Source organism: Agelaius tricolor, unplaced genomic scaffold, assembly GCF_023055355.1.
Source record: "Agelaius tricolor isolate 1412-34295 unplaced genomic scaffold, bAgeTri1.0.p SCAF_4, whole genome shotgun sequence".
NCBI lineage: Eukaryota > Metazoa > Chordata > Aves > Passeriformes > Icteridae > Agelaius > Agelaius tricolor.
The window spans coordinates 3,019,323-3,036,023 of record NW_027269264.1 but is presented as its reverse complement, the minus strand read 5'-3'; the positions used below and the strand labels follow the sequence as shown (position 1 = coordinate 3,036,023).

Here is a 16,701-nt window from a genome sequence, read left to right as displayed (position 1 = left end):
TTGGAAGATTTTTCCTTCTGGATTTTTTGCATCCAATTTTACACTCACTGCAAACAAAAACAACCTAGATGTGAGATTATATCCAGTAATTCTTAAACATATATTGACAGTATGGTGTGTATCACATCTAGTTCTAATCTACACAGTCAAATTCAGCTCCTCCTCACACAGGTCACAGGTAGCTGCCTGACATTGGTGGTACTACAAAGAAAAGTTCACTCTCTGATGGTTGGCTGACTTTTGCTAAACTGGATATATACTGTATGGATATAACTGTTCAAGTCTGAACTTTTATGAAGCACCAGCTGTGGTAAACACCTCTCATCTGCAGTGAGACTCAAAGCACTCTCAGCAAACATACACTTTAAATTAAATTCAGCTCCTGTTGGAACAAAATTCCTTTACTATAAGATGACGGGATGAACTCAAAGTATTTTCAGTTGGATCTTTACTGATCCAGACGACATCTAGACTGCTACTGAACATCCAGCACCACCTTCAGAAACATCCCAAACAGAACTCAAAAGTAACACTTTGAAAGGACTGGCTTGGGCTAACCTCACTTGCATGCAAGGCTTGATAAAAAGCACAGCCAAGTGGGATTTTGTTGCAGTTCACTCACAGGAGAGTGAACTGCCTAAGCATCAGTTAGAAATCAAATATTAAAATATAACAAGATCCAAATGCTAGGTCCTGCAGATAAAATGTATTACAGAGACAGTTGACAACAGTTGTATTTGTTGAAACATTCAGACTTCAAAGCAGAATTCTAGGCACAACAGTGCCATCCAGGGGCCAGCTAATTGCTGGTAAATTTCCTGAAACTATTTTGGGGGATTTTCTGTTTGTTTTGGGTTGTTTGCTTTTGTTTTTTGTTAGTTTGATTTTTTGTTTTTGTTTCACAAAAAACAGTAACAACAAAAACAACAGCAACAACAACAAAAAAAACCCCCCAAAATTATTCATTCTCAAACACACTAAGCTTTGCTTACATTTAAGCACGGCCTTTGCAAAAGTTTCAATAGAAGAATATTTGTAGCAATTTAAATCAACAAATCCTCCTATCACAAGAAACTGGCAATGATGAGGAAAGTTCTGATGAAACTTTGCCAAAATTTTCAGACTGAGACATCACTCAGTCCAAAACACATGCTCAGCTACACTTCACCATGGCTATTTAAAATTAATTATGTATATAAAATTTCACACAACCAGAGCTTCAGGACGTATAGTTTCTACACAGCCCTAAATCTTCCTTCTGCGCAAACGGAAGACACAATCTTACAATTGTGAGGCACTTTGAAAACGGAGGCTGTTTTGAAAACGGAGGCTGTTTTGTCATGGTGTCCATGGAGCAAAGTCTGGAGCTACGGCAGCGGCCACAGCTTACTCCTGCAACGCCTTCCGCTCAGCAGCAACAAGGCGGGAAAAGCAAAAACCCCAGAATATTTCTACTATAAACTAGAAATATTTCTACGATAAACTCGTGGGGGCAGAGGCCACTTCAGTTTAAGGACTACAAGCCTACATCGGCCGGACTAAGCCAGCCAACCAGCCGGCCGGTCGGCGATGCCGAGCACAGCCCCGCGCCACGAAGCTTCAGGTTTCACCTGGGCCCAGGCGACCTCCTTAGGCTAGGCCCAGACACTCCGGGTAGGCCGGGCTCGGGATCCGCCCCCTATGCGCACCGCCCGTCCCAGTGAGGCCCGGAGAGCGTCCCCAATCAAAGCTCTTTAACCCGGCGTTGAAGGCGGGGTCGCGGCCCTTGGGCGCCTGCGCGCGGTTTCGCTTCTTGCGGCGGCGTGCGGGGCTCGGAGCGGCCTGCGCGGTTCTGTGGCGCCATGGCTCCTGTGCTGAACCTCAACAACGAGGTGAGATACCCGGGGCGCCGCTGGGAGCGGGCCGGGGGGGCTTGGGTCGGGGAAGGGCCGGGGCGGCGGGCGGCGGCGGCGGCAGCAGATCGCCCTGCGAGCGAACTGGCTCGGGGCCGAGCCTCCCGCAGCCGGCGTGGCGGCCAGGAGCCGTGGGGGAGACGGCAGGTGACCGGCGCCGTCCGTCGGCGTGGGAAAACGCGTCCCATCGTGCTGGGGCTCCGCTGTGATGGAAGCAAACATCCGTCGGGTGAAGTTAAGCTACTTGCGGGGGGTGGCACGCGATTCCGACACGTGTGCCTCGGTGCGGCGTCCTGAGCCCGAGTGTCGTTCCATCACGCTTGCCTTGCTGTGTTTGTGTTCGCACTGAAGTTTTGCAGGTGATCTAGCGGACCCACCAAAGCCCCAGCTGCCTGCCTCCTGGATAGCAAAGATATTGCCTTATTTTCTCGGACATGGAGAGATAGAAAATGAAAAATGAATAGGTTACAGCTAATTTCTTCTTGTTCTGTAAGAAGTTTGTATTTCATGTTTATTTCAGTATATTTTTTTCTTCTTCTTCACTATAGTGTGAATTCGGTTATGTGTGTTTCACTTGTGATGGGTTTTGGTTACATATTTGCAAATCATTGTGCACAGTAAGCCTGACACAACTAAAGTAATGACTGTGGTGTATAGTTATAAAATGTAAAATAAGCTATTTACCAATACCTGGATATTTCATGTCTCTATAACAGATGCCCTCTGTGTATTTGTTACAGAGATGCCCTTGTAAGAATAGATTTTAAGAGTAAAAATCGTATCTTCCTCTAATAAAGATGAAATGGAGGCATTTTATTAGCACCATGTTTAAATAGATGACTTTTGAAAATGCAGTCTATTAAATAATATTTCGTGTCTATTCTTCCAATTTGCTAAGGGAAAGCAAATTATGGAGCAGCTCTATTCTGTGCACCTTCAGCTTTCCACAGTCAGACAATACTGTGGGGATCATATGGGTTTTTTCCCATTGGGCCATATACAGCAGGTATGATGGTTTTTGTTGCAGAGACAACCTTGTCACCCTTATATAGCTGATAACTTGTTTGTCTTTGCTGGATTTGCAGGAATCCACTATCTGAAGGGAGTCTACAAGAAAGCTGGAGAGAGACTTTTCTCAAAGGCATGTAGAGATAGTATAAGAGGGAATGGCTTTAAATTGAAAGAGAGTAGATTTGGATTGGATATTAGGAAGGAATTCTATGCTGTGAGGGTGGTGAGGCACTAGTGTGTGTTGGGCTGTGCATATGTGGATGCCCCGTCTCTGGAGGTGTTTAAGGCCAGGCTGGATGCACTCCAAGCAACCTGGTCCGGTGGGAGATGACTCTTCCCATTGCAGCAAGGTCAGAACCAGGTGGTCTTTAAGCTCCTTTTTAACCCAAACCATTCTATGAAATTCTGTGATAATATATATTTCAGGCTTTAATTCTAGCAAAGAAAGACTTCTGCTTTTAATTAATGTAAAATACCATGTCCTGCTAAATGGTGGAATTTAAAGAGTTCTAGGATGATAGATTTCAAAATTTTTTTTACCGGTTCACCTTTTGTTTACAGGAAGAACAGATATTCTTAAGACCAATGTTTCCCAGTGAGATAAACTGGCACTTACTTTAATGTTAATTGACCTTTATTTTAATTACTTACTGTTTTTTGTTTGATATTAGTTGCTAAGAAATAGTTATAAGTGTCAGAAAGCTTACTTGTTCTGCAGTGTCTTCTACATGAGGTGTATGTGTGCTTTGAAACTAGAGGACATTTAATTGCATGATGATTTAATGGTGATGATTTAGAAAATGCTCTGGGGAAATTAGACAAATAGTGGACTGTGATACCTTTGTCCTTTCTGAGAGCTTTTGAACTCACTGGTTAATTTCAGAGAAATTGGAAAGGAATGGAGACCTTAAGAGTTGTTGGGCTTTGGGTTTTTTTAATTATAATTTGCTTAAAGAATAATACCTCCATGGAGCAATAGTCTCCCAACTGTTCTGATCTGTGGGAAGCAAAGAATGAGAATGTTGTACTGTTTAGGTGACTGGATGAATAAGGGATTTAAGGTAGCTGTATGATGTTAAGGATCCAGGGTGAAAAGAGGAAATTGCAATTATTGTGATGAGGTGAAATAAGACAGAAAATAATAAGAAACCAATCATATTCACAAATAATTAGTTTAGACATTTCATTAATGTTTCCTTTCATGAAAAGTTGTTTATAGCAGTGTAAGTGCTTCAAAATATCACACTATTTTCATGTTAATGAGCAGGACTTGTGCCAAAAGTGTATAAATTATTTCTTTTGTTTAATTGAATATATACCTAGATAATAACAAAAAAAGTAAGGTCTTGGCAGAGGTCACAGTCAGCAAGGTCCAGTAATTTTAGGAAGCTATCTTGCTGCTGGTAAATAGCATGGTCCAGTTTCAGTGTGACTGCATGACTGAAAAATTGAGATTGAAAAGGGTTAAGAAACACAATTTTTTTTGTAATGCAGGCATTGTATTACTGTATGGGATTGCTGCTTTTTGATTACTGGATGAATTGGGTGGGTGCAAAGGAAATAAAAACCACAAAATTGGAACAAAGTGAAATAGTGAAGACTAGAGTTTTTGGGAAAGAAGAAAATGCAGTATTTCTTACCATTTTCTACTCATTGTGTTCACTGAAACAAAGGAAAGCATAAGTCGTAGAATGAAAATTTCAGTTTTGCCGTTCCATATTCACTGGATATGGTCTTAGTTTTGAAGGGTTTGTCTATATTAAGTCTAATGGTATTCTCCAATTGTGGTAACTCTTACAAGCATGCATGCTGAAGGAATCATTTTAAAAACCTGTTGCTGTCTTGAATATGGTTCCTATTTTAAAAAGCTTTCTAAGAAATGTCAGGTGTCTTGCCACAGAATAGCTTCCAAAGTTAAACTTTTCTGGAAACATTTGCTAGATGGCAGCACATAATCATCAACTACCATGGATAAGGGCAAGTTTAAAGGGAAATAGCTCATGTTTAATGTGAAAAAATTATCCTTCTTGATCAGCAGTACACAATAGTATGAAACAGAAGCTGTTGAATGGGAGTTCTACAAATTTCTAGGGTTTTTTTCAGCAGCTGTGTTTCTTAAATTATGTTGTTCTGCTTTTACAGTCCTAATCTGCTAATGATATTGAATTAATGCTACAAATTCAGTTCTCTTTCTATTCTCTTTTTTTTTGGATGGTATTGTGTTTGCAGCTACCTCAAGGAGCTATGTTGCAGAAAGTTCATGAAGCTAATGCAAATGAAGTCTGTATACAGTGTTTTAAAAATAAGTGTTCTTATATATACCTCCATGAATGCTGTAATGGCTAAAGTTGAATAGTAGTAAGGCATCATATTATTAAAAGCAAATTCTTAGAGTTGAAAGTTGTTTCTGTGGGACACGTGAATCAAATTTTCCAAACTTGACTGGATATCAAAACTTTGCTATCAGGTGAATTTTTCTCTTAAATTTGTAGTAATTAATCTTATGCAGACAAAATAGTTTTTCTCTGTATTTACAAAACTACAGGTTTTAGATAATAAAAGCTAATGTCTGCATAATGCTTGTCATCTACAATGGAATTTTTCTTTTTCTTTCCTAAAAGGTAGGATCAAGATAAAAACATACCTTGAGCATGATGTGTGTGCACACCTATTTTTCAGCCTGCCAAGCAAAGTCCAGAATTAAAATTGTTATGTAGGGAGCTTAGTGATAAAGCTCAAGGTGATAAATTTCATTTATATTGTTTTGGGTCCCAGTACTTTGTGTTGTGATACTCTACATGGCAACACTCAGCTCTTCTACTCTAGATTTAGGGCAGACATCCTGGCCTCAGAATTAGCTGGGCAGCAGTTTAGGTCATGGCATGTTTAGAAAGCAGTCTGGACATGTGAATTAAGAATTTAAATTGGTGTATTGCAAATTCAGGTATGAGTAGCGTGGCTGATAATGAAAAAAATCAGACAAAAAGCCATGGAGCATAACCTTAACTTAGGGAGAAACTGACATACAGTCTCTGGAAGTCTGAAACTGCAGTCTTGAGCTTTGGCTGTAGTTTAATAATTGTACAAAACTATATCTGTAGTTATTTAATCTTTTATCACAGTGCAAGCAGAAGTAAATGTATATTTGTAGTGCTTATATATAAAGACTGAGTTGCCTTGGTGTAGCGTGGGTAGATGTTGTGTTTTGTCCTTAGGTGTTCAGATGTAGCTAAGACAGAAAACAAAAAGGAAAGAGCTATTGAAATTGCATTTATACATGTCTTCATTCACAAATTGAAGAAAGTTCATGTACATCCTTTGCAAGTAAATAACTTTTGGTCACCAAAGTTTCTCTATAGCAGTAAAGAGAATGTGGTCTGAACAGAATATCAGGAAAGATTAGGGAGGGGGAAGTAGAGCGAGTCATTAATGATGATTAATTCCTGAAGCTGAATTGATTTCTATAACCAGGAACTGCATCATGTTTTTTGTAAGGTGCACTAAAAGTGAAAGATCTGAGTATTTACCCATGCTAGTCCTTCATGTATTATGTATTTCTAGTTTTTATACAGTACATCTAGCATGCTTAAATATTTTTTAATTGATAATAAAATTAACCTAAAGTTTTTTAGTCTTTGAATGGTCACTGTTTTTGCAAGAAGCATTCTGTAGAAAGTATTTATTTGCAGTTACTTAAGATCTTCTGTATTTTCAGCCTTCTTCAACATTATGTATGACTGTTTTGTCATTCAGATGTGATATACCTCTCTGTGTTTTTATTGATTTAGGGTGATAAATTAGATACATAATTCAAAATCTTGTTTATTCAAGATCTGTTTTTTTACTCACATTTTATTCTATAGGAACCGAGAGAGTTGAAGCACCTTCAATGTTAAATATAAGGCTTTTTGTGGAGAATTGCTTTGCAGCTCAGACAGATGAGAGGGTCCCCTGATGGAGTGTGATTCTCTAACTGTGGTTTCACAAATGTCTGGACTTGCTGCTTCTGAATCTGGGACTTCTCACTGACCCATTCCAGCCATGTGGTCTTGCCTCCCACTTCTGTGCTCATAGGAAGTTTGTTGCTAGAGTAGTTTTCTGCTACAGATTGATGGTAACAATCTTACCGGGTTCTTACAAGCCAGTGGGAGCCGCAGCAATGTGGGACTTGACGTGAGTTGGATGGGTGCAAAGGTAGAGAGATGGTCTGTCCCACCACAGTGAGTGAGCTGTTTGATTGGCTGATAGAGCTGTGCTGTATTTCATCTCACTTATGTGTTTCTCTGTAAGCAGTGGCTTTCTGTGAAATAAACATAGAATTTAAGGAGGGTATTGAACCATAAAAACTTACAATAGGGTGATGCATAATGTACAGTTATGTTGTCTGGCAGGTGTTTTGTTACAGAAATAGCGGTCAAGGCTGTGGAGGCAGGAGAACTACAGAGTTCAAAGGGGAAGCCAGATGAGCTCTTATATTTGTCTAATCTTGATAGCTTCACATAATGAGTTCCTAGGATTTTTAACTAGGAGACTAGTTAAAAATCGACTTTAAAGAAGAATCTTAAAATTTCAGTGGTGTCAGGGTATACAGGTGCCTAGGATGCTCTGTGGTCAGAATTGAAGCTGTGGCTGCATACTGACACTGCCAAGATCTGTTTATCCCTGACAATTTGTGTTCTTAAATACTTCCTTGAACCTGGTAATACAGTCTCTTGTATGTCACTAAGTTTATATTTATTTTATGGGAAATGTGACTAAGGGGGGAAAAAACAGTCTCTTACCTGTTGCAAAAGAACAAGTTGCAGGCTGGTAATAGGTAGAGGAAAGTGTAGTATTTGAGTTGTATTTCCAACAGTAATTAAGAAATTAACACCTATCGCTCTCAGGGACTTGTTGAAGCATGATGCTTCAATGGGCTTTCTTTTAAAATGCTCTTTACTGGGCTTTCTTTTAAAACGCTCTTTACTATTGTGGGCAAATTGATATGAGCATTCAGATTTTTACTGTATTAGATCCAAGGATCCAAATGGCTTCTATTACCTAAGGTATGTTTTGATATTTTAAAGTATATTCCTAAGCCTTCCTTACTGTGATGAAAAAGAATTCTAGATGGAAACTTTCAAGATAACACTGACAGAGTGCTGTAGACACTACCGTGTTTATGGCAGTTCAGAATACTGGACAGTCAGTTCAGTGCAGTGATCCAGCATCTCACTGAAATAAAGTAGCTACCCCCAAAGATCTATTTTTATGCTGTCCCCTGGGCTATGAGGTAATTGAGGAATCCCTTAGGGCAATTTCATATTTGTGTCTGGTCTCCTCATATAAAGGAGAAGTGAGACTTGAGTGAGACTTGAGGTGAGGCATCTAACCAGTTACCTGGTATTGGACTGAGCTGTGAGATATCTTAACTGCTCATAATTCAAGATACAGTCTTTCTCTTTAAGGCATGAAGCTGTCTGAGGGGGAAAATTTTTAATTTGGTGGCTTGTTATAAAACTTTCCAGTAATTGAGAAAGCTGATGGATAGGTTCCCTCAGTCTGAGGTGAGTTTATTCCTGTGAATCTCAATGACCAGCAGAGTGCACTAATCACAAATATTAACAAATACTGTTGCTGGGCTACTGTCTGGCAAAGGGTGATTTTATGGAATGAGGGGAGCCTGGTCATGTGTTTCACCAGTGGGAGCATTTCCGTAGGAAAAGTCCTTGACTGTGCTCCAAGGGCTGCTTATCCAACAATTAGCAAAAAATACATGAGCTCCCTGAAAGGAAAAACATGAACTCGGAACTCTTTACTCCTAAGAAAAATTCTTTTTGCTGGTCTATCGACAAGTTCCCTTGCTATTTTCTCTGTGGTTTATGAGCTGTATTTCATCCAGCACCTATACAGTGTGCTGGCCAAGCCATTTTCTTGAAGTAGAAACATTTACCCTCGACTCCTATACCAGGTTTTTTCAATTCTGTTAAGTGCCCAGCATCTAAGCTGTTCCTCAGATGGTAGACACCAGTTCTTGTTCTCTCCTGAGCTATCTGCCAGTATGGTTCACACATGTATCACAGCATCTCTGTGTCTTGGTCAGCTTAAGCTGGCTTGAAGTTCATGTGTGACCACTTCAAAATTATTCTTAAGGTAGAGTGGCTAGCACTTGGATACTTTTGAAAAAGTATGGGTGCCTAGGATGCTTTGTGGTCAAATTGAAGCTGTGGCTGACTACTGGCACTGCCAAGTGTATCCCTGTGTATCCCTGGCTCACACATGATCTTAAATACTTCCTTGAAGCTTGTTCTGCATTCTCTTAAATGTCACTAAAGTCAGTCTAAAGTCTTGGAAAGGCATATAAACAAGTTATGAGAACTGAGAAAAGATAAATTTCTGCACGATTCAAAACTAAATAGCTAATCTTTTCCATCAGTTCATTTCTTAGTATACTGGCAAATCACTGTATTTTTTCTGTATATTATAAGTCTATGCAAAGTTGGAAAGCAAACACGGCTTTCTTTTTAAACTCTGAAATACTTGGCAGGAGTCATTTTAGCTCTGTGGAAATGCATGTAAAAATTCTTGCATTAGTTTTGTTACTAATAAATAATTGTAGGCACAACAGTTTCTTGAAGAAGGAAAAGAAAGTTGTGCTACACAGAGCTTGATTTCTGTTTAAAACAGTTTAAGTGTTAAATTGCTGACATTCTTTTACAGACCATGTAAATGTCCTAAGGAAAAAGTCTTTCGAAAGCTTATGAAATTTCCAAACTTATACTCTGTGAGATAAAATTCTGAGGAATTGTGGCTTTTTTTTTCCCCCCTAGGAACTGTTCCAGCAGCTGTTTCTAAAGTTTCTAGAGTTGCCACATCATCAGTTTTACTAATATTAGCAGCAAATTCTGATTTGCTTGCTCTTCACACAGTTTTTTTTCAGCAGATTACTGAAGCAATTAACCATGGCTAACAAGGCAGTTTTTTACTTCTGACTGCGTTGTATACAGCCGTTATTGGACTACTGTACTTGAGGACAGGAATGAAAACTTTTTCTTAGCTCAAGTGGTTTATATAAAGTGTGTGTGGTAGGCCACGTAGACTAGTAAGATGCTCTCATAAAGCAAAAACATCTGTGGTTCCTTGGTGTGGTAGTGTACAATAATGAAAAAAACATGCAAATGGTCATGGGAAACTTAGTAACTTTTACTTTAAGGGAACTGTGAGGTAGTTGCAGTACACAGTGTAGTTTTTTTCATTAAATGTAATTTATGGCTATATATGCCTGAGTAAAATACAATTTAAAAATAGTTCTGTTACAGTAAATGGGCATAATTGCTTACTGCTGTCCTTGCAGAGGTCTTTCAGCAGCCTTTACATTGCTGGGTCTGGAACTTGGTGCTAAATGAAGAAGGGAGCAAGGCTGAAATAGGTGTAGAAGGGAAGGTGTGGTGTTAGACTTTTTCATAATAGGCTTTCAAATCTGGGGGCTTGGGGGAGGAGATGTTCCTATAAGAGAATAGTAGCCAGTTGTGAATTCATTGCAATTCCTCATTGGTATGCTATGATAAAATTCTTTTCAGTTTGTCTTGTGCTCCAGTAGTAAAGAGCAATTAATGGGGCCAACTACTAAATTCAGTGACTCTTTTGAATGTGTTTCAAGTCATATAAACTAAAGGGATTTAAAAGTCTTGTACTGATTTTGTCTGAAAAAATACCATTATGTTATTTCCTTTGCAAAGAGGGGTCACAATGATACCTGTTTATTCATATGGCATTTAATACCAAATGAAACTGTGCATAGAAAAAGAAGCTGAGGTGGGCAACTCTCTACAACTACCTAAAAGGAGGTTGTAGTGAGGTGGAGATTCGTCTCTTTTCCCAAGTAACAGGACAAGAGGAAATGGCATCAAGTTGTGCCAGATTGGCTGTTAGGGAAGATTTTTTCACCTAAAGGGTTGTCAAACACTGCAAGAGGATGCTCAGGGTAATGGCTGAATCATCATTCCTGGAAATATTTAAAGGTGTGTAGATGTGGCACTTGGGGACATGGTTCAGTGGTTGGCTTGGCAGTATTTGGTTTATAGTTAGGCTTTATCGTCTTAAAGGGGTTTTTCAATGTAAATGATTCTGTGAATCCTCTTTGCTGTTTAATGAGGACACATATGAGAAAATATAAAGTCATATACGGGTACATTAATATAGCAAGAGATGAGCAGATAAAAAAGCTGTTTGCATGAGAGGCTGGTAAGAACTGTTCTGAAGGCACCTGGTTCAAAGGAATGAATGGTGGATTTCATCCAGAGGCAGGTGTCACTGAGGAAATGCTGCAGAGGTTGTGAATAGCACAGGAGAGCATACCTTACGTGGATAAAATAGGAATTCCAAACAGTATAAAACAAAAGGGCAGTTAAGGTGATTGCTTGCTCGAAGGAAGGAAGGGGCTTGAAAGTATTTGAATATTAGAACAGACAAAAAAGATGGGTAGGAGATGGGGTGTGTTAAACAAGAAGAATAGGTTGATGAAGATGAATGAGGAGAGCTTATAAGGATAGGAAAGGGGAAATCAGTTTGGTAAGAAGCACCTTGAGATGGAAGAAGGTAGCAAGCTTCAGAAGAAGGAAATCTCCCAACAGAACCAGCACTTAGCGTGGAAGAAAAATTGTCAATGGCTGGACAATGAACGTGCTATTGGCCAGACACGTGAGAGTACTTGTTCTGTCACAACAGAAAAGGTTTTGCAAGAGCCTTTAAGCATTGCTCCAAGTTGTTAGTAAGTAGTACTGGCATAGTTGTGTACAAATCTGTTCTAGATTTGGCATCTTGGCAACCGATGGAGAACAACTTATGGAAAGGTATTTAAATTAATGAATAGATGTCAGACATCTGGAAGGGATATTTTAAGCACTTTATTTCTTCTACTTTTCATACTTGTCCTTTTCCCCAGTTTCTATTGATATCATGAAGAAGCTTCTAGGAAGAATGCAGATTATTAGATTTTTGGGGTTTTTTTAAACCCAGACTTTCCCATGTGTTTGTGTTTATGAAGAATTTTCATCACGAAATTGTCTTGTTTTTTAAACTGATTTGAGGGAATATGGAACACTAACTGGTGTAACAAGGTATTTCTCCATTCCCACTAGCAAGAATTCTTACCATCCTTCCAAAAAGACAGAAGAGTAGCTTATATGGTAGTGCTACTTAATTTTTTTTTTTTTGTTGCATAAATCTGTAAGTACTGAGAAAAAGTTTCCTCAAAAAATATAATTCATAGAGACATAATAGTAGAAAGTGCCTTAAGGGATGAGCAGTTTTTCTGTGAGAAGTAGGATAGTATTTCAGAATTTGTCAGGCCAATCATACTGCAGCATGTTTGAAGCCAATGGAAGTTTACCTCATGTTCTGGTGATTTTCATAGTCTTTGGTTGAATATTTATCCTGTTTGGAAGTGTAAATCAAAAGATCTGTGATGCAAATTTGGATTTCCCTTATAAGAGGTTTTTATCAGAGTGTATTTCCTGAGGCCATGGCTTTTGCTGGTCACTGGCATACTCTAGGTCTGAACAGGAGTTGGTTGTGCTTACGTGCACTCACTGGATGCATTTTGATACTTACTTTTTTTTAAGAAGAAAGGCAAAAGTACCAAATACTTTGAAAGTCATAAACCACAAACGCATCTTTTCTGATTTCCCTATTTTCTTGTTCTCTTTTCTTTTTTTTAACAAAGTATTTTTTCCTTTAAAAATGTGTATACTAAATCTTTCTTACTTGTTTCTCAATAACTTTTTTTCCCAGGCATAAGAAGAAAGTGGTTATGATTTTTTTTTTGTTATTATTATTATTTTTAATTTTTTTTGTCCTCCTGGAAGTCCACTCACTCATTTTTATGTGATCAGTGTTTTAGATTTAACATCTTTCTGTGCTTTTCTTATCGTGCCATGTCATTCCATGACATACCACTCTACTTACTTCCTGTGTGAAGTTTTTTGTTATGGTCTTGTGATGCTACTTTTATAGATTATTTCTTTGTCTTTCTAAATGTTATACATGCCATATCAGAACATCCGACAAGGAAGCACAGCCTTGAAAGTTACAGTTTAGAGAGGAGAAACTTCTATTGTTATTTTAAAATATACTTGCAGGACTGAAATTTCTTTGGGCTGTGAGGGGAGTGTAATAGAGAGAGCTGCTTATCCCTCCAAAATGTATCAATGTGGTGGTGAAAATTAGCTGTAACTGTTGCAAGGTGTAACTTGAGGCGTGGTTTGCTTCTATCCAGAACACGGACTTCTGCATGAGCAGCAGAAGTTGATCGCTGTTCCTTTTGTTGACAGTTGATCATTCCCTTTTTTTATGGGCATTTTCACATACCTAAATAGCCTTCCAGCCTTTTTCTAGTACTTAGGCCTCTTCATACTTGTGTTGACAGAGAACAAACTTTACAGAGGAGGAGTTTGAAGAAAAATTAAATTTAAATTTTAAAACAAATGTAATTTTTCTTATCATAGTAAGATTTCATAATGCAGGCAAAATGTATATTTATGGTCAATCTAAAAATTGTGGTATTTAGCTAATTTTTTTATCATTCAGATTTAGGGAGAAACGGAACATGATTTAGTAGGTATTTCTCCAACTTCATCATTCCTCTCCTGATGCTGTTTTGTTTCATTTAATGAACTTGAAGCCATTTTTCCTTAATGCTTGCATTATAATAACATTTTTTGCATTTTTCCTTTATGCTTGCATTATAATAACAGCAACTATATAGTGACATTGTAATACAAATTTTGAAATTAATAGGTCTTACTACAAAATGAGTGTTGGTGTTGAATGGCAGATGATAATAATGCATTTTCCTGGTAATATTGAGATACAAATATTTGTCAAATATTGTGATGCTGTAACATTGTACAGGCTTCCCATTCTTTTCCTGGCCTCTTGGTGTGTGAGACTAGTGCAAGCTGAGGGCAGTTGAAGTAACTATAAAAGTATCTTTCATGAACTGTCTTGCACAGAAGAAGCTCTCCTTCTTCTATCCCATTCAGCAAGTCATCCGTGCTCTGATTTCCCTTGAAGTTTCAATCACAAGATTAAATCATCAGTACGAACAATGTGATAAAAATAAAATGTATTGTGGGTGTAAGTTGAGAACCAGTGATGGCCTGGCATGTTACAGGTTTCAGTCCAGTATCCATAAAACTTCATATAGTATATATAGTATAGATCATGAGTTATTCCTCTTTAGTTTTCATTGTGTTATCCTTGGGTTTTGTTGTTTGTTATGCTTTTGGAGTGTTCTCAGTAACTGTAGTTATGGCCCATGTTTCCTGCCTGTTTAGACAGTCAGGAGAGGGTGTTCTGTGGTTGGTTCAGAGCCACATGTGCTGGTGATGAATGAGTATGCATGTACTGTTCTCAGCCAAAATGGAAAAGACTTGAATTCTGTGTTCTGCCATGCTGATGTTAGTTCACAACTCCTACATGGCTATCAGTTTTCACAAAACATGTAGGAGCTGTGATGATTGGTCAACCTTGATTTCAGTTTAATAAGCCCAGAAGTTACCAGAGATGGATGCTGACGACAAGCAGTGTGCTGACAAACCTAATTTTCTCAGAAACCATGCTAACAAATATAATTCCAGAATACACAGTTTTGATATTCTGCTCTTTCAGAATAGCTGAGAATAGTTGCAACATATTAGTACTCAAGACTTGAAATTTTTTTGTGGTGACTTAGAAGGCTGTACCACCATTTACACTAGCATCTCTTAATCCCAAGCCGAAGCAGTCACACCACCAAACATACCTCCAAATTAATACTGGAATCACTGTGATTGAATTTTGTATTTGTTAGGGGCAAAGGTTCTTATCCAGTTTTGATGCAATTTTCTTTTTGTCATGGCAGTTCAGCTCTACAGGTGTGGATCATGTTTGTGACCAATATAATTACATGTTTGTGACCAATATAATTAATGTAAAAAAATTACATAGATTGTTTGTGAGTCACTGTAGTCAAGCTGTGGTGTCATGCTTCAGATTATGCAAGTAATGTAGACATTCATAATGTTGCATTGTGATCAGTGCTCTTTTCCAGCTGCTTTTAAAAGGTTCACCATTTGAAGAGGGGTAGAAGCCCTCAGCACTCTTACTATTTATTAATGTGTGTTCACCCTTGTAATTCTTATGTCACCACTGCAGGTTCTGCTGTTACTGTCTTTCTGTAAAGTCAAAGCTTAAGGAGGCATGAAATTCACGTGTGAGTTCTAGCTAGAGCTCTGGTCTGATTAAGAAGTCCTAGACATCAAAGTCCATTGAGTTGAGCTTGTCTGTATTGAATGCCTTGATCACATCCTTGTTCAACATTCCACAGAAATATTTTTAGCAGAGTGATAGCTCAGGGTTTTCAAACTTGCTGATCAATTAAATACCATTACAAATTACCTTCTGGTAGTCCTCTGTTTTAGAAAACATGTATAGTTTCTATTTCCATGTGGATGAAATTATATTTCTAATATAGCATTTTGAGGCTAGTTTATAACAGTTATTTCTTATCTGGATGTTTACAACTACTGATGTGTATTTAGGGTTTAGAAATGTGTCTAGCCATCTCATGATACTGGTTTGGACTTGAATGCTTTCTGAAGTACAGCATGGAGTCTGACTCCATCAGTGAGACACTGACTTTGAAGCAGTAAATCCATTGAATTTTGGTCTTTGGCAACGATCAAGTAATTCTAGGCTAGCCTTACTCCTTCCCAACTGTCTTAGATACTTGGAATTGCTTTTCAAAACCTTTAGATGAAAATGATCTTTTTTAGCATTTCCGAGTACTCACTGTGGTTTCCGCTTGGAGAAATTGCACTAGAACTGACAACTGTTCTCCATGCAGGAGGAAATACAGTGCTGTATGGAATAAAGAAACAGACATTTCAGTGCTTCAGTTGAGAAAATACAAAGAAAGCAGCATGGGCAGACTGTGGAGGAAGGGTTTGACAGTAGCTTACAAGGGGTGTGTGCATTACTTTTCCTGTGAGGAAGGAAGGTGGAAATTTGCCCAAGTGGGTGGTGTGCTTTTATTCATTCATCCTTAGCAAATCCCTTGGGAAAACTGACAGGGTGAGCACTCAGAGGCCTGAGAAGCTGTAGGTGTTTTGTTTTCTGGATGCTCTAGCCAACCGTGGCATTTCTGTCAGCTTGGAGCAGCAGGGTGAAATAATTTAATCCAGAAGAATTTACCTCATGTTTCAAGAATTTTTGTATGTTCTGATATTTGTATTGGGATAGAATTGAACCACTTGATTCAAACTGTTCTTATGTAGCTGCAGATCTCAAAGGCAAGATTAACATGACAGTGGTGTTGATTAACATGATGTTGGCACAAACAGTAATTGAAAAAACTCTGTTCCTTAGCACTTTCTGTGTTGGGATTTGATCTTTATATTAAATTAAGAGATAGCTCATTTTTTGTAATCTGATTTGTTGTGGTCCATATCTCTGTATTCTATGAGTTCTTACTTTGCTCTTTGTGCTGCAGCTAGGTAACATTTATGTGACCATAAGGGAAAACAGTTCAGGAAACTGATCTGGCTGAAAATTCACCTTGTTTTGGTTTTTTTAAAATATATTCTTTTTTGCGGTATATATTTGTATAAAACTGTTCCAGAACTGAGCACTGATACTGCTCACAGGTGTGTTTTATGTTTGTGTTTTGTGTTTGTGTTTCTTGCTGCCTTTGCCACCCTACTTACATGTGTTTTTATAATGAAATATATGAAGCTGTATTAAGTATTTCTGCCTAGTTCCACATATTTTGACATGCATA

The 16,701-nt window shown here is 38.3% G+C and overlaps 1 protein-coding gene across 1 annotated transcript in view; it reads left to right on the top strand.

Moving 5' to 3' along the window:
• The first annotated feature begins 1,726 nt into the window (after positions 1–1,726).
• SRFBP1 (serum response factor binding protein 1) overlaps positions 1,727–16,701 on the top strand; it is a 60,670-nt gene continuing 45,695 nt past the window's right edge. Inside the window, exon 1 of the mRNA XM_071424387.1 lies at positions 1,727–1,871. Coding sequence (XP_071280488.1) covers positions 1,842–1,871 — 30 coding nt within the window. The 5' untranslated portion in view covers positions 1,727–1,841. The remainder of the gene's footprint in view (positions 1,872–16,701) is intronic.